A 23,481-nucleotide genomic window follows, 5' to 3' on the forward strand; every position below is an offset into this window, starting at 1 on the left:
AGAGAATGAGCCTTATATGCTTGGAAAGCTACGGATGTCTATTTTCTGGAGAAATTTACAGATTGTTAATATCATTTTTCTAGAAGAAGTTATGAGCATTTTAACACTGAAAGGTTTAGAAACGGGCTAAGCAGATTTGGCTAATAAAAGGCACTTGTTTTGTGTTTTGCTTTGTCATCAACACTCAGCAGCAAATGGGGTTATGATTACACTCATTTGTCTTTGGAGCAAGTGGAAATGCACAGCTAGAAGAGAAGGCACAACACATGCAAAGGAAAGGAGAAACATGGGCTGAAAATGTGGGTGTTTGGTGCTTGAAATGATGAAGCATGTGTGTGTAAATGTAAAGGAAAATAGGGCAGAAAATGTGTGTGTGTTGTGGTTGAAATGATGAAGCATGTGTGTGTAAATGTAAAGAGGAAACATGCCAACACACACCCACACAAGCTGCACATGCAAAGGATATGGAGTGGTCCTCTCTCAAGCCTATAAATACCACCTTCCATATTCATAAAAAAAAACAGATTTTATCCTTGCCTTAGCCACACCTCTCCACCACCATTCTCTCCAAATTCAGCCAAAAATCACCCCTAGCCACACCACCCATCAACCCTAAACATTTCCATACCATTCCCCATCCATTCTACACCATAAAAACCACCCAAAACCGTCCAAAACCTCTAGTGCCGCTGCTTGCAAAGAAGGAGGAGTGCTTGGAGTTGTGCTAGCCATTCCATTGGAGTTGTTGGAGCATTCTAGGTGTATTCTACTTTGTTTTTCTATGTTTAATATCAATTGTTTTTGTTTAATTGCAAGTATGAGGAACTAAAACCTTACTTAGCTAGGGGGAAGTTCGAAGCCATGAACATGCTTGAGATATGAATTGATTTCTTCCAATTGTGATTTAATAAGTTGTGAATGCAATTCAATTAACTACTTTCTTCAAAACTAATTCTTGTATGTTGATTAAGGATGCATATTTAGTTTTCATGCATGAATTTGATGCTAGGATATAAATGAGTTTCACCTAATCGTTACAAGTTTATATTCATTGGTAGTGAAGGTTGCTAGTCACAATCGCGTTAATTGAATTCTTGGCAAACGTATCATGCATTCATAGTTACGAATGCCTCGTTAACACTTATGATTTTCATAGAACGTAATGATCTTTGATTGTATCTCTATTATGCATTCATGTAGAGGACTTTTGGAGAATAATTTGGATTGTCGTATGCATTCATCCAATTCAATAAATCAAGGAAAATCTGAGGATTAATTAGTGCATCACGGTTAATCTGGGGTGTTGAGTTTCATAATCTATTGAAAAGCAATTGGAAATCAATTCATGTACAAGTGTGTCATGTGTGAAGAATGGATCTCTAGCTAATCCATCAACCATATATTTAGTTTTACTTTTTATCTCAATCACAACCAAAACCAATACCCCCCATTTATTTTCTTGTATCAAAGTGTGCTTAAGTTTGTTTTGAACTCTTTGAGTCTAGTTTAGTGTTTTAAAGCCTACTTTTGTGTTTTTAAGTTTCTTCTTATATTTTTGAGTCAAGTGAGAGGTTATTAGCAAGCCCTCCTAATCCCCGGTCCAGAACGATCCCTACTTATACATATACTACAATTGTCAACAAGAGGGTTTAATTTGTGTGTTAACTTATTTTTCACATCACCCATCTAACATTTGCTTAGATTTGAGTCTTAAGACTAATACAGGCGAGCCCCATCATGATAATATATGGCGCCCGTCTTTCTTATCTTCAAATGATCCTCTTACGGTTGAGGACTCTGTGATGAAGAATGACCTAACCGCTACAGTGGTAGCTAGGAATCTTCTCACTCCCATGGATAACATAATCTTTTCAAACCGATCTGATGAGGCTGTCGTTCAAGACTCTTTGGCTCTCAGTATTCAATGTGCAGGCTCTGTATCCAATATGGGCCAACGCCTACTTGCTCAAACTCGCCAAGTTGAATAATTGATGGCTAAGGTGGCAAGTCTTAAACAAGAGATTAGAGGGCTCAAGCACCAGAATAGAGTGTTACACATGCTTGCAAATAATTATTCAACGAGCATGAAAAGAAAGCTCGATCAGCTATTGGAATCCGAAGGTCGGACGCAAAGTGACAATCAAGGGTTCAGGTCTTTATTCCAAAGACATCCATTGTCTCAACCGTCTGGAGTTTCACCAAGTACTGAGGTTCCAAATAATCAACCTCTGGTGCCTCCCCCTTCTGGAGTACTTCAGAGTACTGAGGCTTCACATGACCAACTTTTGTGAAGGTTCCCTCATGTTTTCATGTGTATGTCTGTAATTTCTCGAAGATATCAATAGATAAGCTTTATTTCATTCAATGTATTGTGTCAAATATAATAAAGCATATATTGCACTAAGATGTGGTACTTCTGGACCAAATATCAATTCAACTTTTCCCTCACGAAGATGAATGATTTTTCTTAGTGTCTAAATATTTGAGTATTCAACTCATAATCTTCAATCTATATGGTTCTTTAATATCATAAACATCATGGATAAGATTCGTGTTGGCATATTGTTCGATCTGCAGTTCGAGACAATATTTCTCTCAACACTTTATAATCTTTCTTGACTCTTCAGGAATCCTAATTTAACATCATTAACTCTTCAGGAGTTCTAATTTAATGTCATCGATTCTTGCAAGAGATTTTAGTATATTGCAACAATATCATAATGATAGTACTCACTAAGGCAATTATACCACCCATTGGTATTGAGTATATATTTTATGCTTTACCCTTCGGAGGCTTACTTCAAGCAATTTAAATCTTTCATGGATTTTCTACACTTCATGACACATTTTTCTTTGGAATTTATACAGAGCAACTTGCTCCCATGTATAATTGAGGGATTTACTTATGGAGATATGATGTGGGCGACTCACAACCCTTCGTATATAATTCTCCATTCATATGAACTCGTTTACAACCTTGTGTCATATCATGTAAGTGTATTTCACTGTATTACAAATGCCCAATGTAACCTCCTTGGTTCAACATCTTTTAACTATTTGTATTATATACAAATATATAGGTCCATTTTTTCACGTTCTTACAAAATTTTAATGGAATTGCCTTTCTCCATCTTTGTTTTTCGTTGAAAAGAACGAGACTCAATATCAACACAGCTCATTGATGATTTTAGTAGCTATTTGTAAGAACCAAAATTACCATTGGTTATCATCAATCTATGATCCCATATTCTCATGTGCATGCACATGCATAAAAGCTTTTTATTTCTTTGGATATCCATTGCCTCTTCAAGGGTATTACACTATCTCTTCCAGAATAGTCGTAATTTAGAGAATGCGTATCATAACCTCTTCTTGAGCATTATAGAGCTTGGATCTTAATCTCCACTTCCAGGAGTTGAGTCATTGGAACCTATACGTCTATCATGCTTCATGCATAAGACATCAACATTCCCATGTCCGCAGATTGTCCTTTCTGGGATGTGTATCCATGCGGCAACTGTCATGCTTCTAGCATGCAACAGTTATGCTTCGGGAATGTAATAATTCAGTAATGTCATATTCTTCTTCTTTCAAAAGACTGAATCTTCTGAGTCTGAGGGTTTGTCACGCTTCAGGCGTGTAACATATAACTCATTTACTGCCTCATTATTTTGTCCAAACAGGGACATCAATTCTTGTAGGCACATTTGCAACAAGTATATGTGATTTCATCACTTTTGTTGCATCATTAAAGGCATCTGGCATTTGATTGACACATCATTGCATCATTCAATTATTCTTACTTCATTTTCATGTTGGTTGCTTTGTGAATCAAAATAAGACAAATTCTCTTCATTCTTCTGGAATGATATTTTCTCCCCTTAACGGGGGGAAAATTGTCTTATCAAAATGACAGTCCGCAAACCATGCAATAAATATATCCCCAATTAAGGGTTCTAAATATTGAATGATAGATGGTGTTCAACATCAATGCCCATTTCAGTACGTTGTGGCAGTGCAATAGACACATAGATAACACAACCAAAAACTCGTAAATGTATAATGTTTGGTTAGTGCCCAAACACGAGTTGTACTGAGGAATATTGATGGTTGGCAACTGGTCTCAATCGAACTTAATAATGCGTCATGTAAAATGACATGTTCACATGTAGAAAACTGGCAATTTCGTTTTCATGAGCAGAGCGCGGGTAATCAATTTCATCCGCTTAATAAATACTTCTGCTAAACCATTTTGAGTATGGACATAAGGAACTTTTGGTCCTTATTTAATAGTTTGTAGACTGAGACTCTTATGGCTTTTATTACAATTAAGTTGAGGCACTGTGGCACTTCAAACTTACGGTACTTATCAAGGAACTTTATGTCTTGATCTTGAGGATCAAGGGACTTCATGCTCGATCCTTTTTGTATGATGGAACTTCGTGTCCAATCATTTTTATATGATGAGGATCAAGAAACTGCAGGTTCTGATCTAATCAAGGAACTCTGGGTCCTTGTTATACTCATCGTAACAAAATATACGTACAATAAATAAATTAAAGCAATAGGTGGTAATTCCAGCCATAGTAAATAAATTGCATTTAAGTAAATAAAGCTTGTGATAAGGGCTTTAATTTAGCACCATTCACATAAATCAAAACTTAAAGCCGTAGGCGGTAAAACGGTCCATGATAAATAAATTGCTTTAAAGTAAATAGATCTTGTGAAAGGGTTTTAAACCAACACCAATTCACATAAATAAATATATATTTTTCTTCTTTCTTTTCAGATGGTATGACATATACCATTTCCCATCCCCGTGTTTTCTTCAATTTTTCTTGCATGGCCTAGAGAACATGGCATCGCGAAGTAAGAACCTCCATACAGTAACATAGATGACAGCGGGGTTGATGGAGGTACAAGAGAGGGAGGCCTGTGTGGAGTCAGTCTTGCCATCACCATCTCAGACAACCAAGTATTCATGGGAGTTCTCGAGATTCGTCGAAAACGATGCAATCTGGGTTTCCAAGCCTGATGAGATTCTTCTGGATATCTGGAAACCAGTTGTCAGGTATGAGTTTTCTTATCTTGTGACGACTACAGGTCGTTGTAAATTTCAATTCTCACCGGAATTCGGTGGGGGCGCTTCTGGCGCGGTGGGAGATACAGAAAATGGGCATACATTTTATTATGTGAGATTTTTGGCTAGCAGAGGTGGGAGGTAGGTAATGTTTCACCGGATTTATGGCGTTGTGCTTTCCACTAACATGAGAGTTTCTCGTGCTGATAACGTGTTGTAAAATCGACGGTGGGTGCAGTGGAATAAATAAACAGGACACAAAATTTACGAGGTTCCTCTACAGTCAGTGTGACTGGAGTACATCATCGGGGCAGCAGTAGTGCTTTCATTGTAATCTACAATAATAAGAGTACAAAGATAACTTTCTCTATTATCTCCTCTCTTCTTCTTTCCTCTCTCTCTCTACCGTGAGTCTCTCTGTATGTTTTTTTTTTATTGCATTTGAGTGCTCTATTTATAGAGTAACTCGTATTATTACAATTTCACATTTACAACACCCAATATAGAAAAACGATCTCCTGCATCCAAAGTCAATTTCCATTTTCATGGGTATTGAAAACTTATGCCAAAGTTGAAAACCCATTCTGTGTGAGAATTGGAAAGTCTTCCAAGGTACTGTGGGCATTCACTACCCTGCAGTATTTTCAACAAAGCGAAGCGAATTGAGATTTAGTGGAAAGATAATGAGGCTATTTAGACATTCTCAACAAAGAGAAGGACACACTACGTAGCGCTTCTTATTAAAATTAATTTGTGATACATGCAAAGACAAAGCCAAAGATTCAATGGATGGGGGCAATACTTAAACAATAAAATCACAAATTAAAAAAGCTAAAGAATTACTAAACAAAATATTTATATATTAATACATAAAATTTTTCATTACAATATCCCTCGACTCATTTTCATATTTTAAAAGCGTTGCATGACAACTTCATTACTAACACAATCAAATATCTCTCTATCTATAAAAAATAATAATCATGTTATCATTCATCCATTAGTCACCTATCTGATTTCTCAATCTATTCTTCCAAAATTCTTGGGCGAAAAATGTGCAGTATCAATTAGAACGATTAATGCTAATATCACAAGCAAATAAACTAGTGATACACTTTGCTAATGTCACAAGCATGTTCATTTTTTTGCAACCAAATGAGTGGGGGCATCTGCCCCCTAACCCATGGTGGCTCTGTCCATGAATACATGTTTGATTACAAAAAAAAAAAAATGTCATATTGGTAGATAAATACAATTAAGAAATAACATATATGAATAGGGCTATAAGAAGAAATAATTAAAGAGATAATTAGAAGGAGGTTTAATTCGTATGCTACATTTTAAAGCGATGATTATTAATAATAAAATAGTCCTAAACGCAAAGAATCGAACATATTTTAATAAAACAACTATTTTTAATATGGGTCAAAATTTGAACCCATTTCGTAGCATAAATTACACGAAACTTTTTCTAGAACAAGAAAATGAGACATGGGTGCTTACCTCAGTTATTTAAATAGTTGACCTATGCATATACATCACTTGTTTTGGATATTTATCTACGCGATTTCATCTCCCATCAAAATTCGGGAAACAAAATCCCTAATCCGATTTGAAAACAAAAATTTTATTTTACTTAATTAATCCACGCGCGAAATCAGGTAACCGGTAATCCTATTCCCCCAAACCCAACTGTATTTGTATTTTGTTACGGATTCGAATCCTTTTAACTTTCCCCTTTCATGCCAGAACAAATCTTTACCTTTTTTCCATACAAATCCCCTACGCCCCACCTCACTATCTCTTTCCACGTTTCCACATCTTATTCGCTGTTGAGAGCCCACAGCTTCAAACAAATGGCTTGTAGATCCCAATTGTAATAGGTCGGCACGCACCCGATCCCCGCCGCCGCAAGATGTACGCGTCAAATTTTCAAAAACGTGTGAATGGCCTATATATATACATCTGTTGTTAGTCAAAAGCTATCAAACAGAAACAGAAAAGCTCCAAATCTCTCTCATCACTCTCTCTCTCTCTAGAAAGTCTCTCTCGCTGTGTTTGCTGCGATGTCAAAGAGCGATTTGGTTTCCAAAGGCTCGGGAGACGGCGCCGCCGGCTCCATGGAGGAGCTGAAGAAGGTCTTCGACAAGTTCGACAAGAACGGCGACGGCAGGATCTCCTGCGACGAGCTCAGGGGGGTTTTCGGCGATCTCGGTTCCGAGACGGCCTCACTGGAGGAGGTCCAGCGCATTATGGCTGAGTTCGACAAGGACGGCGACGGTCACATTGACATCGAGGAGTTCGCCGAGATCATCAATGGCGGATCCACCAAGGAGCTTCGCGACGCGTTCGACCTCTACGATCTCGACAAGAACGGGCTGATCTCCACGAGTGAGCTGCATGAAGTGCTGAAGCGGTTGGGGCAGAAGTGTTCGCTCAAGGACTGCGCGAAGATGATCAGCTCCGTCGATGTCGACGGCGATGGCCACGTCAACTTCGCCGAGTTCAAGAAGATGATGACTCGCAAATAAAGCGATTGAAGCGAATGGATCGGTAAAGCAACATAACAGTACAAAAAATTAGTTAGTATAAAATTAGAGTTTAATTAGGGATTTGGATTTAAATTTCTTAGAGATTGACGTAGTTAATTAGGTATACAAAACCTATTGAAGTATTACTGGTGCTAATTGTTCGCGTTTTCAAATATTTTTCTTCTGGTTTGTTCTATTTTGCTTTATCTTCTTTTAGTTTTTTAATTTTATTTTACGGCTAATGGTTTGTTTGCTTTGTTGAATTCAACTGCAAAATTTAGAGTGATTTCAATGTGTTTAGTCGTTAAATTTGATTTCCACACGTTTTTGCAGTTGACGAAAAATTGGTGAAAATTAAATTATTATATTTGGTTTTTATTTAATATTTTATTTATTGTATTGGTAGATTTATTATGCAAGTGGGTGGGAGTAACAAAAAGGGTGGTTGGTATTGATAAAACTTGGGTGATGTTCCCGTGTTTGAGGTGGCAACGGTGGTTGTACGAAATATAAAGGCCTAATTGGATAAATGGTCCCCGTGGTCATAAGGTATTCGGATGATAGCCCCTGTGGTAAAAAAATTCGGATTTAAACCCCTGTGGTCTAAGTCTGTTAGGATTTAAACCCCTGTGGTCTAAATCTGTTAGGATTTAAACATTTCTGTTAAATAATGCTGATGTGGCTGCCACGTGGCTGCCAAATGGCTGCCACGTGGCAAAATAATAATTTTTAATTTTTTTTTAAAAAAAACCTGAATTAAAAAAAAAAAAAAAAAAAAAAAAAAAAACAAACAAACCGGATCTGCAAGAAGAAGAAGGAAGAGGGAGAGGGAGGAGGGCGCGAGGAGACGGCTCCGGCGAGGGGGGAGCTAGTCTCCGGCGGGAAGAAGAAGAAGAAGAAGAAGAAGAAGAAGAAGAAGAAGTCGCGCAGGGAGACCGGCGGGAAGAAGAAGAAGAAGGAAGAAGGAGAGGGAGGAGGGTCGCGCGGGGAGAGGGCTCCGTCGGGGGGGGGGAGCTGGTCTCCGGCGGGAAGAAGAAGAAGAAGAAGGAGAAGAAGTCCGGCGGGGTGGGGGAACGGGCGGAGGGCGGAGGGCGGAGGGCGGGGGGGATTTTCTGGGTTTCTGCGTTTTTTTTTTTTTTTTTTTTTTTTTTTTTTTAATTCAGGTATTTTAAAAATTATTATTTTTGCCACGTGGCATATATGTGGCAACCACGTCAGCATTATTTAACCGAAGGGCATAAATCCTAACAGACTTAGACCACAGGGGTTTAAATCCGAATTTTTTTACCACAGGGGCTATCATCCGAATACCTGTTGACCACGGGGACCATTTATCCGATTAGGCCAAATATAAATACACATGTGGTCATGTGTCCTGTCTTTTTTGCTGACCTCAACGCGGAATTGGACTTTTTGCTTGCTTTGTTTGCCTGTTCTTCTTTTGTGGGTTGTTTTATTCTCACTTTACAAATGGTTGAATACACTACATATACCGAATACATCTCACAATTACTTTTTCAATTCAAATTGGATAAATTATATAATACTTTTTTAGGTTTGAGGTTTATTATAACCTTATACAACATCTTTAAAATGTTTCACTTTCATACCTCATGTAATACTATTTTATTTCAAAATAATACATCTGTTAGATTTTCTATCTATTGGTCTGTAAATGCTGACGTGGCTGCCACATTTGTGCTAATGTAGCTGCTACGTGGCAAAAAAAATTTATACATTAAAACTATTATAATATTAACCCTACTTTAAAAAAATAAAAATAAATAAATAACCCAAACCCAGAAATCCTTCCCCTCAACCCCACATCCCACCCCCACCCCCTTACCCATCTCTTCCTTCCCGTTCGTCCATCCCCTCCACCCATCCATCCATTCCTTCCACCCCTCCATCCCCTCCACCCGAGCACCCCTTAGCGCGGGTCCCACCTCGACCTATCTCTCTCCCTCCCTCTCTTTCCTCGATAAAATGTGGAATTTGAGATGCGAGTGTGGTTTTTGAGGTCTAGTGCCTCGCCTACACCGTCCTCCCAACCGCTTCACCTACACCGTCCTGACTCAACCACTCCAACAACCCTATCCAAATTTCTCCATATATTCTTCTCCCCTCCCCCCAAAAAAAAAAAAAAAAAAAACTCCTAACTTTCACTCCCACTCTCAAAATCCAAATTCCAGCCATTGTTGATGGACCATTGTCTTGCCTTCTCAACCCTCAAGCTCCGCATAACCACCGTCTTCGCTCCTTCCCACCCCGCCGTCTAATCGTGGACCGCTGATCGGTTCTTGAGGCCGTTGACCGTCGTTGCCGGAGCTGGGGCGAGCCACTACGAGTTCAGCAGCCTCAACTCGCCTCTTGACCCCCGAACCTGACTTGAAAAAGACCTCTGCACCATCTTGTAGAATCATCCGCATCTATTCCATCTTGCGGTCACTCAGGAGTTAAAGAAGTTGGCCGATGATCGGGAACTCACTCTCTCGCTTGCGTCTCTCAGTGCCGCCTCACATGAGGCCTGCCTTCATAGGTATTTTCTTAAATCTCATTACTTTTTTTTTTCTTCTGGTTTTGCTTAAATTTCATATGAACGTATAAAGGTTCTATTTTTACAGTAATCTTTCCAGATTTATGTGATATTTTTATTTTTATTTTTTGTAATTTTTCTCGTAAAGATTGAAACTTTTTTAAAGTTGTTATTGTGATGTTTAAGCAATTTAACTGTAAAATAATGACTAAAATCCAATCCCTCTAGCTGTTCATCTCCTAATTTGTAAATGGGTTGGTTGGTGGGTAGAATCAGGTATGGAAGTGCTTTAATGGGGATGACCTGCGAGCTGAGTGGTGGATTTTGTAAATGGGAGTTGCAAAGTGATGAGGGGAACGAAGGGGATCTGGGTTTGGGTTTTTTTTGTTTTTTGTTTTTTTTTTTAAATAGGGTTAATGTTATAATATTTTTATTGTATATAAAAAATTTGCCACGTGGCAGCCACATCTAGGGGTGGGTTCGGTTCAAATCGGTTTGATTTTTTGCCACATCTAGGTTTGGTTTTTTTTTTTCTATTCGGTTTTTTCCGGTTCGGTTTCGGTTTTTTTTTTGTTTTTTTTTTCAAAAAATGAAAAACATTGAAATTTTAAATTTTAACATCTCCAACACAATCATAACATAAACATTCTAACTAGAATCAAAGACATTGCAAATAAACATTTAAAGTTAACTAAAATCATCAATCAAGTCTTCCAAAGTCCAAACTAACAACCTCACAACAAAAAAATCGTACAAATGACTTAGAAAAGTTAAATTGCATGATGTTGTTCAAAGATCAGGGTTGTTTGCTTGTAACTGCATGTTGACAACTTGATTAGTAAAGGTAATGCGTTGGTGGATTTATTTAGTGTGTGTTAGATTCTTTTCCATCACAAATTACGCAAGTAATCTACCCAAAATAAATGTTTATAGATTCTGTTACATATTATATGAGAGTAGATTTAGAAAAGAAAGTTGAGGCAGAAGTAGACGGTGCTATGTAGATGGATGTAGGTACTTCAGGAGGAGGTTTGGTTCCGAAACCTTATATGGGGGAGAAATAATACGTTAGGGTTTAGAGTTTTTATAGGCATTTTTTTAATATTTTGAGCTTAAAGTTTGGCAACACATTGGGTGTAGCACATTTTAACTTACAAATTAGGTTTAGAAAATAATACTCAAAACAAATAATTAAATAAAAAAATTAATTTAATTAATTCGGTTCGGTTCGGTTCGGTTTTTTCAATTCGATTCGGTTTTTTCGTTCGGTTCGATTTTTTTCGGTTTTCGATTTTTTGAACCCACCCCTAGCCACATCAGCACAAATGTGGCAGCCATGTTAGCATTTGTTTATACCATATTTAGGGCATCCGTATTTAGATTTCGTACAAATACTCGGGGGACTTAAATGTAATTATGTAATAAAGAAAGGAAGCAAATATGTAATAAGTGAGGAGCCCTTATTCTATAAAAGGACTCATCACCTTCACAATTAAAGAGGCCATTTCTTAAGCTTTCTCACCCCTCTCAAAGCCTCACTCTCATTACAGAGGCTCTCACACTTTCTCCCTCACAATCCTCTCAGAAATACAATAATCAGTGTGGACGTAGCTCAAACATTGGGGTGAACCACGATACATCTTGTGTTATTTACATTTCTTGCAGATTCACGGTCGGATTTACGTTGTTCCAAGACCTCCGGTTTTGTGCATCAACATTTGGCGCCGTCTGTGGGAATCGATACGAAAAGTTGTGTCGGTTCTCTCTCAATTTTTCACCTCCGCCATGAATCTGCAGAAACCCAGAACCTCTCTCCTTGGGTTGTTCCAAAAAAAAAAGCTTGAGATTTTCATCAGAGAGTAAGTGTACCTAAAGCTGTGTCCTTTATAGTTGCTAGAGCGCACGACGACAATCACCACTTCCTGAGAGGTTGTAAACAAAAGGAATCTGGAGCAGTGCAACACTTCTCAGCCACACTGATACGGTGTTGAGTGAGGAAACAAAGAGCTGAAATGGACACAAAGCGAGATTTGAAAGGGACAACAGAAGGCGAGAATGGAAAGAGGAAAAGGACAACGCACAGCTTGCAAAACGACTTTCAGAGCTCCATAACCTATCTTCTCCCTGCATAAACTTACTTCTCGTGTGCTTCTCCAGGTCATCTTCTCTGTACATAAAATCCCCCACGTCTTTTCTACCATAAAGGACATCTTCCACCCCATGCAGCCTTGTAGCAGAGAAATGCAGGAAATGAACTCCCCAGCTTCCTCCTCGCAACTCTCCCTTCAAGACCACCACCACCTCCAACAACGACGTCGGCGACGGTTCCTCCTTCAAAATCCACAAACACTGCAAACAGTAATGGAATTGGAGATTCGCGAAGCCTTTTCCGTTGGGATCCGAAACGACGCCGTACTCCACCACATGGCAAGTAGGTCGCCATGTGTTTTTCCTCTTCATCTTCTTCTTGCTCGGACGGAAGAAGCAGCCGACAAATGGCCACGGCGGACGGCCCCGACAACCGTACGAGTTTCAGCGCTCGCTCGTGCTATACTGATGTTGGATGGCTGGACAAAGACGCAGATTCCGTCTTGAAGCTCCGACTTTCATTCGGGTCTAAAACCGACAACAAGCTCGTCATCACACCATTCCCAGTCAAGGATGATGAACCTTCATCTTGTGCACAGACGCGTATACCAGCGCCGTCGCCTACCATCTCCTCCGCGTAAATCCACCATTATGGGTCACTTCCTCACACTTCCACACCAACGTCGTCGCTTGCCACCTCCTCAACACTTCCTCTGATTACACATTTCCCCGAAACTACTCAGCTCAGTAGCTTGAACTGATGGAGTGCGCTTCCAAGGCAGCGAAGCTGATGGTGGACACGAGCAGCCTCTCAATCTGCATGAAAGGCAAGCACCGGGAAATCCGGGACAGGGTGGTGGAGTACTTCAACAAACGGCCAGAGTTTCAGACACCGATGGAGATTTTGAAGGACAACTACCAGGAGCTTTACATGAAGCAGCTTGTGGGGTTAGGGAGAGAGGCTGAGATCAGGCTTTTCCGATTCGCGTTCTGGGTTGTGAGATTTCGAGATAGACAAAGAGACAAGCCGTGCTCGATGGAAATGAGCTAAAAGCCACCGGAGCTGAGCCGTTGATCGACGGGCGACACGGCCTCTACATCCATGGCTGGGAAATTGAGTCCCGCAAATGCTCCACACACACATATATATACATACATATTCCATGCCACCGACGATCAAGGAGACTGGAGACTGGAAATTTCCTTGCTTGTGATCATATCCCTTCCTGCACATAGTGACAGGTTTAGCCCATCTTTTGGATCACCTCAATTTCTACGTTATCACTTTACGCTACTCATTCCTCTCAGCTCAGAGACAGAACAGAGAGAGAGGTGCGGTGGAAAACAGGAAGAAGATAAGTTTTCTTACAATATTTCTATTATTATTCTCCTTTGTGTTGTCTGCCATATGCCAAAAGGAAGAAGAGAAAAATGAAAGCGAAAGCAAAACAGAAAGAACAAAAGAAAGCAAAAGCAAAGCAGAAAACGAAAGCAAAAGCATAGCAGAAAACAAAAGCAAAAGCAACGCACCAACGATCTGCAACTGTCGAAGCTTTTGTGTCGAAACCTTTGTTTTGAATGATGTAATTTATTTTTCTTATCTTTCGCAGATATCTGTATAACCCCAACAGAGGGTAAAAAAAAACGGCAAAGCCCAAAATAAATGGGCTGGCATGTTGTGGAGGGCGCAGGTCCATAAGCCCATAATAGCACCAACCAGGTGATCAAAAGTACGCCCAGTACTACAAAAAATTATTCGGCACCCCGCCGCTATTACCACCAACCAGGTGATCAAAAGTACGCCTAGTACTTCAAAATTATTCGGCAATCTGCCGCTATTACCACTAACCAGGTGATCAAAAGTACGCCCAGTACTTCAAATTATACATGAGCATTACTCATGTCAATCATACATAAACATTCATGAGCATCACTCATATCAATCATACATAAACATTCATAAGCATCACTCATGTCAACATCCATGAGCATCACTCATGTCAACATCCATGAGCATCACTCATGTCAACATTCATGAGCATCACTTATGTCAATCACCATAAACATTCATAAGCATCACTCATGTCAATCAGCTTCAAAAGCTTCATTTACAGAGCTCTAGCTTCAAAAGCTTCATTTACAAAAGCTCTAGCTTCAAAAGCTTCATTTACATAGCTCTAGCTTCAAAAGCTTCATTTACAAAAGCTCTAGCTTCAAAAGCTTCATTTACAGAGCTTCAGCTTCAAAGCTTCACTTGCAAAGCTTCAACTACAAAGCTTCAGTGCAGGGTATACAAATACCAATTCCGAACAACCGCCACTTCGACCCATACATGGATTCAATTTGAAGTTTCCAGCCAACAGACTCTATTAACCAAAGACTTGGGGGACTATATTATGTACCATATATTGGGCCTCATGAAAAATACTTAGGGGACTTAGCCTATTATTTATGTACTGAGGAGCGAGCCCTTATTTTATAAAAGGGACTCCCTCACCTTCATTAGAGAGTATCGCCACCAGCTGAGCAACCGCCTCGCTGTGAGCATCACTCCTAACCCATTATTCATGTACTGAGGAGCGAACCCTTATTCTATAAAAGGGACTCCATCACCATCATTAGAGAGCATCGCCGCCTACTGAGCAACCGCCTCGCCGTGAACATCAACTCTAGCCCATCATTTATGTATTGAGGAGCGAGCCCTTATTCTATAAAAGGGACTCCCTCACCTTCAACACCACAAGCCAAGCCAACCAAGGTAACATAAGCCATGAGCCTCGCAGCTTCGCAGCATGTGCTACTTCTAGTTGAGCATCATTTCAGATTGAGCACCGCCTTATATCGAGCATCAGTTCAAGACAACATCTAGTTACTTCGGCCCACACATGGACTGAATTTCAAGTCTCCAGCCAAAAGACTTTCTTGACTAAAGACTTGGGGGACTATTGTTTATATCATATTTAGGGCATCCGTATTTAGATCTCGTACAAATACTCGGGGGACTTAAATGTAATTATGTAATAAAGGAAAGGAGCAAATATGTAATAAGTGAGAAGCTCTTATTCTATAAAATGACTCCTCACCCTCACAATTAGAGAGGTCATTTCTTAAGCCTTCTCACCCCTCTCAAAGCCTCACTCTCATTACAGAGGCTCTCACATTCTCTCCCTCACAATCCTCTCAGAAATACAATAATCAGTGTGGACGTAGCCCAAACATTGGGGTGAACCACGATACATCTTGTGTTATTTACATTTCTTGCAGATTCACGGTCGGATTTACATTGTTCCAAGACCTCCGGTTTTGTGCATCAACAACATTAAATAGACCAATGGATGGAAAATCTAACGGATGTATTATTTTGAAATAAAGTAGTACGTGAAGTATGAAAGTGAAATGTTTTAAAGATGTTGTATGAGGTTGTAATAGACCTTAAATCTGAGAGGGTATTATGTAATTTACCCATTAAAATTTATTCGAATACATCTCACATACTTTTGTAAACATGAAAATCCTGGCGACAAATGGGGCAAGAACACATGTAGAAAGAATATGTGTATTAATGAATTTGCAAGATTACAATTTCTTTACAACTTGATCCCCTGATTTGATGTCCGAAACGTGTAGATGTGTAGTGTTGTTGATCCAAGGGTCACGATGACTTGATCTTGGATGAACGAGGGCCGAGAAGCCAAAAATGCTTTGCTTCTTTCTCGTTGCTTTGCTTTGAATGTATGATTCTTGGGGATGGTTGATACCTTGATGGAGAAGCCTATTTATAGGCTTTGAGAATGAATTGCCACCACAATTTTTTTCTTCCCACCCATTTGTGGCCTAACTTATGGTCTAATTTTCCCACTTAATACAATTTTAAACTTGAAGTGGCCTAACTTATGACCTAATTTTTCCACTTAATACAACACTAAAATTGAAGTGTGCTTGCCCTGTCATTGTCCAAATGAGAAAAACTTGTTTTGATCCGTAATGGATTGAAGTGTACTTGTCTTGTCATTGCCCAAAATGAGAAAAAAAACTTGTTTAATCGTCCAAGGGTATTTCTTTTGATACCCTTCATGCACCCCTTTTCAATATGAGGTGATTTGTCCAATTTTGTTGAGTCACACGCCATGTGTACAATTTGTACGACACGTGACGTATGCCATGTATGCCCTGACACGTCGAAACTTTAATGCATTAGTGAACATTTAACTCACCGAAATTTTGATGTCTACAAATTTTGTATATATCCTTACGCACCACACTTTCATCCCTGGCCCTCGATTGTCAACAAGAACTCTTAAACACCACATATGGGCTCTTAATCATGTTTTAGGAAGGGATTCTTGATATATTCTTCTACAAAAGGTATCATAACACAACTACAAAACAGTAAAGCTAATATCAACCAAATAAATCACGAATGAAAGTTATCTTCTTCTTCTTCTTTTTTTTTTTTTAATCAACACATTTATAATTTTATTGATTAGGGTTTTGTTCTACACTAGTGAATGATAGTGACTTTGAAAACTTGAAAAGAGAAAGAGCATTATGTCATACACATTGGAAGTGATTTGATGTGTATTTAGAATTTTTAATTTCCTTTTAAAATCTAATGGGGCCTAAATAGTCATTTTATATAAGGGTATATAAGTCATTTAATAATAAGTTTTAATGTGGAGTGTATTTAACAATATGTGGGTGCTAATAAAAAATCCTTCCTTTTTTTTTCATCTTATAATTAAAAAATAGTGTTATTCACACACTTATTTATTTTTCACATTTTTTATTAATTTCTTTGATATTCTCGAGTTCATTCCATCTAACAATTAAAAATCGAGAAGGGTATATAAAAAGTAAAAAGAAGTGTGTGCAGATTCTGAAAGTTGTGTTGGTCTCGTGGGTTTTGAAACCTGGATGAGTGAAGAAACAAAAATGTGTATTCTTGTATTTTGATCACTCCGTATACCTGCCTGTGGAAGAAATTCTTCTACACAAATGTCTAAATTTTACATGATATTTTTTATTCTTTTAGCTTTTGTTAAAAGATGTAGTGGCACGCTTTATGATACGCATTCTTTGAGAAGCTTAAGAGACTTTTGAGTGTGTCCGAGGATTTGTCATCCGATCCGGATACATTAAAAATTAGACAAGAGAAGGTACCAAAACAAAGGCCAAGCGGGAAACAAAGTAAACGCAAATAAACCTTATATATATATATATATATATATATATATATAAGAATAAGTGAAATGCTCTTTTCTTTTCTGATTTATATTTTTGAATTGAACAAAATACACGATAAAAAAAACCTACTAGAAACTAAAAATATTAAAAAGAAAACGAGAGAGCACATAGTTATTAATTCATATGATGATATATGTTCATTTGTTTTGCTCGCGAAGCGGTATACCGAAAAAGAAAAGCGTATCGGCCCCATGATCTTGGAGGGGAAACCAAATTTTGGGATAACGTATGGGCGTTCCCAAGTTATCTGATGTTGATTGGTTGTTATACTTATACCTAAGCAAAATTAATAAGCGTTGGGGTCCACGACTCCCTTAATGCAATTTTCTAAGTGAGAAGAAGTGGTTTCATTAGTTTTCCTTTTTATGGGAACTTTAACGAAAAGCACCCGGTACTGTTCACTTTAACGAAAAACCACATTTTTACACTAAAAAGTCAATCCTGGTACTATTCACTTTACCCTTTATTTTGTCCTTATCATTAAAACTCAAAGTTTTCAAGCCCTTTTCATTAGTTTTCCTTTTTATATAACGATATTCTAGTTTAAAAGAAGTGAGTTCTAGTTTAGGCCATATAATAGGACATGGAAAACAAAATTAGGAGATGGTTATTAATCTATGTTTTTTGTGTGAAAAATATAAATTTTTTATTTTCGTGATATATTTTCTATGAGCTTAAAAAAAAAAAAAAACTTTATAAGGCATTTAAGAGCGCTTTTACGGTTTTTGAGTAATAAATATATATTTAATAGAATATTTAAGTGGACAATAAAAAAGAAGAAGTGAAAAATACAGTAGTGAGGCCCAAAATAATGTCAAATGGGGTTCTAACCTCAAGAATCTTAATGGAAAGTCTCCCTTTATTTTTCAAAACTTCACGGTGAGACGAAAGTGAAAATAAATAGATTGAACGATAATTTAAGTACGACTGGATGAGGATCGGTAATGTGGTACCGGTTTTCCCTATTCCAATTTATTTACTTTATTTGAGTAACCAATATTAAATTCAAATATCTGTAAATTTAGGTTTTAAATCGTTGATTACAAGTATTTAAGTATGAATTCTAATAGATTTTGCGCAGAAAAATATATTTTGAAGAACATGAATATGACCGTTGTTGTTATGGTAAAAGAATTAAAAGAAAAATTAACAAAAATAAAAAAAATTAAAAAAAAACAAAAAAATGAAAAAAAATGAAAAAAAAATGAAAAGGGGAATCGGTATTATGATAGCGATAGGTTTAAGGAACAGTCGCTACCTCGCTAGTTATTATGCTAGCGATAGGTTGAAGGTGCAGTCGCTACCTCGCTAGTTCTTGTGGACATTCGGTAGCAAAGTACCAATCATATCTTTTTCTATTTTATTTATTTATTTTCTTTTTTCCTTGAATTTTTTTTCTTCCTACGTTACTTTATTAGATTCAAATACCTTTATATTTATATTTATATCCTTGTTTTTGAGTGTTTTGACATGGATAATAAGACAATTTTCACCGAAAATACATTTTGTAAAACATGAAGATAATAGTTTGGTGTTATGGTAAGGGCAAAAAGAAAATTTTAACAAAAATAAATAAAATTGATGGTTTAGGCGGAGGGAGATGCAGCAGCAGCCCAAGCCCATTGAGCTCAGGCACTAGCAGCAACCCACCTTATACCCTCGAGAAGGCCTAAGGTGCAGCAAAAGTAGTAGAGGCCCATGAGGTTTAGGGTTTAGCATATCATGAATAGTAACAAGTATATAGTAGCAGGCCGTAAAAATAACACCTTGAGTTCGGTGTGTTTCAGGGCTCGGTGCACTCGAATATAAAAATTGGTACCATATGGAATATCCTGCAAATACAAATTTAACTATGCACAGTAGACTAGTCTAATGAGTTAGTCAACTGGTTACAAGTTAATCAGTGATATAAAGAGTAGTTGCAATAAAAAATCCTAATTGACCAATACATCCAACAAATCCTTAGCTACGGAGTAGCTTTACCTTTGTGTAACATTACCTTACACGAGATGAACTATTTCGGTCTTCACGAAATGGCAACTCCTCATGAGCTATTCACCTTGTGGCACCGATATCAACTCAAATCACAAAATGATATAATGTTATGATATGCATTTAAAATCTGGATTAAACAACCAGTCAGTTTCACCAGTCAAACAGTTAAAAGAAGAAACTGACGAGAATCCAAAACAGGTCAGTTTAAAGATTTGAAACTTGAAGAACTTGACCACAAAAATAAAACAAAACTAAGAAGAACATGCAACTCTATTCTACAATGAGTGGGTGTTTAATGCATGAACATGGTTTTGTGGTTAGGGTTTCTAAAGAAGAACACAAGAGGCAACACAAGGTTTTAAAACACTCTTTGAAAATGTAAAATTTCCTAGCCAAAACAAATGAGCAATTAAGAAGATTTTAAACACGCATTTACAGAGAAGAATTTATAAATATTCAAAGAAAAATATTACCCAAAAAAATGCTTGATGCTCATAAGGAAATCTGAGATGGAGAGGAAAAAGCAAACCGTCTCAAAATTATAAACTTTCTCTCCAAAGAGGAAATGAAATCCTCTAACCCTATTAAAACAAAACCTTAGATTGCTGCAAACAAGGTACAAAGACACTTGTCAAATGTGCAAGCAATATGAGCAGATCAATGGTAAAAAGCTCAATCTCGTTTAAAAGGTGTCAATTAGCCCATGTGAGTTATCTCAAATTGCGTGCCCAGCTAGCTGGATAACATCAAGAAATTTTGACGAGACAAGGTCACTAGTCAAAATGCATAAGTAAGTTAAACATGAAATGCATATGCATAAACAAACATTTTGAGATGAAATGTGCCACATTACATTTACTCTAGTAGCAACAGCCCATAATCAAAATATATCCTAAAAGCTAGATTGAGCATGTGTGAGGTTCAATTACAATATTTGACAAGGAAAGCCTAACCTAAAAGTCTTTGACTTCACAGATATTCTTTGGCTCACTGCAGTGTGGTGGAGAAATTTGTTTTAAGGAGGGGTTACTATTTTAAAAATTACAACTTTAGGATGAATTCTTTCAGGGTTGACTACAACTTATAAATGCCCCACCCCCAACAATAATGCTTCGTCCGGCCAACCATGCTTGACCCTGAGATTAAAACTAAACTCTACCCTTATTGATAGCAGCCTATAAATGCCCACCATCAACACCAATGTTTCGTGCAGGCAACAATGGTCAACCTGGGATTAAAACTAAACCCTCCTCCCATCACCAATGCTTTGTACGGACAACAATGGTTGACCCGTGAGATAAAAACTAAACCCTACCCGATATTGATAGCGTCTTATATAAGCTCCTCTCACAGCACCAAACTCATTGCTTTAATAATTGTTTATAATCCTTTATTGGACATTGATACGAACAGTTGAAACTTTCTCTGCAAATTCACCAAATGGGTCTTTGGAAAAATAGTCTCTGAAATTATCCACGATTTACAAACACCATTAGTTTTCTTTCAGTTCATGTGTTCTTTCAATTCAACCAATTCGCACCACTAGTTCATCGATTTGTTACATTTCCCGTCAATGCACCATTAGTTTTCTTTCAGTTCATGTGTTCTTTCAATTCAACCAATTCGCACCACTAGTTCATCGATTTGTTACATTTCCCGTCAATGCAGGAAAATGAGGATTGGATTAGATTGGATAAGTCGCAATTATGTTGAAGGGGAAAAAAAATTGCGGCGACTTGGAGGTAGGGAATGAATGCTCAAGAAGAAAACTTGTTCATTCCACTCCTCCCCAAAACGGTAGGACATAGGAGAAATTTCTTTCATGGTTAATCCCCTCAACTCTACCTTCAATATACCTCGAATTTATAGGGTCATCCATTCCAATCCAATCCTAGACACCAAACAGGACCGTTGTTTAATAAAACCTTTCAAGCAAATCGAAAACTGGTTTCATCTCCAGGTAGTACAACATTGAAAGCAGTTGGTGTCTCCTAAATCAACCATATTATAGTCCTAATCCTAAAATCTGGCTGAGCTCTACTCCGTTCCATCCCATTGGGTTTTTGCCTGAGCTTCTTATCAAAACATGGTTGTCATTACATGACATGACCGAGTAAATTCTAAATGAAACATAAAAGTAACAATTCCGGCACGGATCTCTAACAACTCCGGCACAGATCTCTGATTGGCGGTTTCTCGCAATCAAATTCAAACCACCTAATATATACCACCTAAGCAACAATTCTGGCTGATTAGGCGATTTCTCGCAATCAAATTCAAACTAACTAATATACACCATCTACAATGCCGTACTTTTCAGCACTAGCAGTCAACATTCCGAACCACCACTCGAACAAGCTACCATTGTTGTCACCAGCATTCAACTCCATCTGCACACCCTGCCTGAATTCTGGTACAAATTTGCCTTGCCTCTAATTTAGAACCCAAAAGCGATCTATTCTTCTACCACCTAACACCCGAAAATAACCATCTATTCAATTCGTGAGGAAATACGGTTTAAAGTCTACTAATTGGGATAAGTTTCATAACTTACTCCTTCAACAAAGCCTAAATTCCTTAAACACCAACACACAACACATATTTCAAGTAAGAAAAAAGCGGTCTATTTTTCGCTATAAACAGTTTCTGATCTGTCCATCAAATTCAAATCATAGGAATTAAACATCATAGCAGACTGATTTCGCATTCGAAAATTATGTTCTACCTAACATTTAACACATCGGAAGGAATTGGATTGAGCAAAACCCCCCCCCCCCCCCCCCCCAAATCAAGCTGTAATTTTCATAAAAACACACTACAATTACAAACCGAAAAATTCAAGCTTTCGAAAAAGGAAAAACCAAAAAGAGAGTAGAGCTTACAAAATTACAAAGCGAAGCCTTTCAAGTACTCAGGATCGCGCTTAGCCCTCTCCTGAAACTTCTTGAACCACCGGTCCAATATATCCATCGGCACCACCAGCTTGCTCCCATCCACGCCGCAAAACGACTGCATGAAATTGAACAGGTTCTCCCCAACCTTCATCGCCAGCCGCTCGATTCGCTTCTCGGCGGTGACGTCCAGCGACGGAAGCGTCGCCAGGTCCTCCACCGACACGCCGATTTTGGCCGACAGCGGCGTCGCGTCGGCTGTGAGCTGGAGCTGGCCGCCGGGCTCGGGCCAGGGCAGAGAAAGCACCGCCGAAGGCCTAGCCACGGTGACGGCGCCGCAGAAGAAGAAGGCGGAGCCCGGGGACTGGATGTAGACGGCTAGGGCTTTGTCCGGCGGGAGTGTGAAGTTGTTTAAGAGGAATATGCAGAGCTCGCGGACTTGATCGTACGCCTCCCCTTCGCACATTAGAAAAACCATACGTTAGATTGATAACCTGCGCCGATGAAAATATTGGAAGTAAAAAAAAAAAGGTAAGAAAAGCGGTGGATTGCCGTGGTGATGGGTCTTCATCTTCGTCCCGGCTCAACCCTCCATCGCCATAGTTTAGATTAGAATAGTAATATCGCTCGTAATAAAAACAAAAGGGGAAATTTGGAAAACTTACCGACGAAGGTGTTCATGTCGAGAATCCAGTGGAAGGTGTCGATTTGGGAGAAGGAGGAGATGTCCATTGGGAAGCTGCGATTCGGGAAGACGACCCCAAACATTTTTTTTTCTTAAAATTATTTTCTGGAATGTTTAATTTGTGTTCTTAGGGTTTTTTTTTTTTTTTTTTTTTTTGACTTTTGTGGGATGAAGAGGAGAGTGGAGAGTGGAGAGCGGAGCAGAGTGGCGGAGACGGATAGAGAGCTGGGAAAGGCTGAGGAGGTTTGAATATTTGAGTGCGCTTTTGTGTTCAACGGTGGGGATTAGAAGGGAAGAGAAGAGAAGCATCCAGTACAATCTGGAAGAATTGAGTGGGCCCCCTTTCATGGACTGAAAAATTATAGGATGGGATCTGTAGCCTACAGCAAGATTTTTTTGACAAAGAACAATATTTGACTACTCAAATATAA

The 23,481-nt window shown here is 38.4% G+C and overlaps 2 protein-coding genes and 1 long non-coding RNA gene across 5 annotated transcripts; 2 read left to right on the forward strand and 1 right to left on the reverse strand.

Moving 5' to 3' along the window:
- Positions 1–7,049: 7,049 nt before the first annotated feature.
- LOC126611509 (probable calcium-binding protein CML23) lies at positions 7,050–7,897 on the forward strand. The gene has a single exon (XM_050279815.1). The coding sequence runs from the start codon at positions 7,147–7,149 to the stop codon at positions 7,609–7,611; it is 465 nt and encodes a 154-aa protein (XP_050135772.1). The 5' UTR covers positions 7,050–7,146; the 3' UTR covers positions 7,612–7,897.
- Positions 7,898–8,969: 1,072 nt separating this feature from the next.
- On the forward strand, positions 8,970–17,748 carry LOC126611513 (uncharacterized). The gene is made up of 2 exons (XR_007618878.1): positions 8,970–14,022; positions 14,088–17,748. It is a non-coding gene; the product is annotated as an uncharacterized LOC126611513 (long non-coding RNA).
- A 1,449-nt stretch (positions 17,749–19,197) lies between these two features.
- Positions 19,198–23,259, reverse strand: LOC126611506 (protein OPI10 homolog). Of its 3 annotated transcripts, none has more exons than XM_050279813.1 (3): positions 23,031–23,259; positions 22,357–22,821; positions 19,198–19,538 (listed from the first exon to the last, which is right to left on the reverse strand). In XM_050279813.1, the coding sequence occupies exons 1-2, from the start codon at positions 23,131–23,133 to the stop codon at positions 22,361–22,363; spliced, it is 564 nt and encodes a 187-aa protein (XP_050135770.1). In that variant the 5' UTR covers positions 23,134–23,259; the 3' UTR covers positions 19,198–19,538; positions 22,357–22,360. The 3 variants fall into 3 exon arrangements, with proteins under 3 accessions (XP_050135770.1, XP_050135769.1, XP_050135768.1); XM_050279812.1 differs by lacking the exon at positions 19,198–19,538 and adding an exon at positions 21,367–21,944; XM_050279811.1 differs by lacking the exon at positions 19,198–19,538 and having other exon boundaries at positions 22,083–22,821.
- Positions 23,260–23,481: the final 222 nt, after the last annotated feature.

The sequence above is a fragment of the Malus sylvestris genome, chromosome 17 (assembly GCF_916048215.2).
Source record: "Malus sylvestris chromosome 17, drMalSylv7.2, whole genome shotgun sequence".
Classification (NCBI taxonomy): Eukaryota; Viridiplantae; Streptophyta; class Magnoliopsida; order Rosales; family Rosaceae; genus Malus; species Malus sylvestris.

Bases quoted from the DNA above. Each gene is read 5' to 3' on its own strand.
- LOC126611509 (XM_050279815.1), top strand. From the start codon at position 7,147: ATGTCAAAGAGCGATTTGGTTTCCAAAGGCTCGGGAGACGGCGCCGCC.
- LOC126611506 (XM_050279813.1), bottom strand. From the start codon at position 23,133: ATGTTTGGGGTCGTCTTCCCGAATCGCAGCTTCCCAATGGACATCTCC. The intron at 22,822-23,030 runs GTAAGTTTTCCA...TAATGTGCGAAG, and splicing joins CGACATGAACACCTTCGTCG to GGGAGGCGTACGATCAAGTC.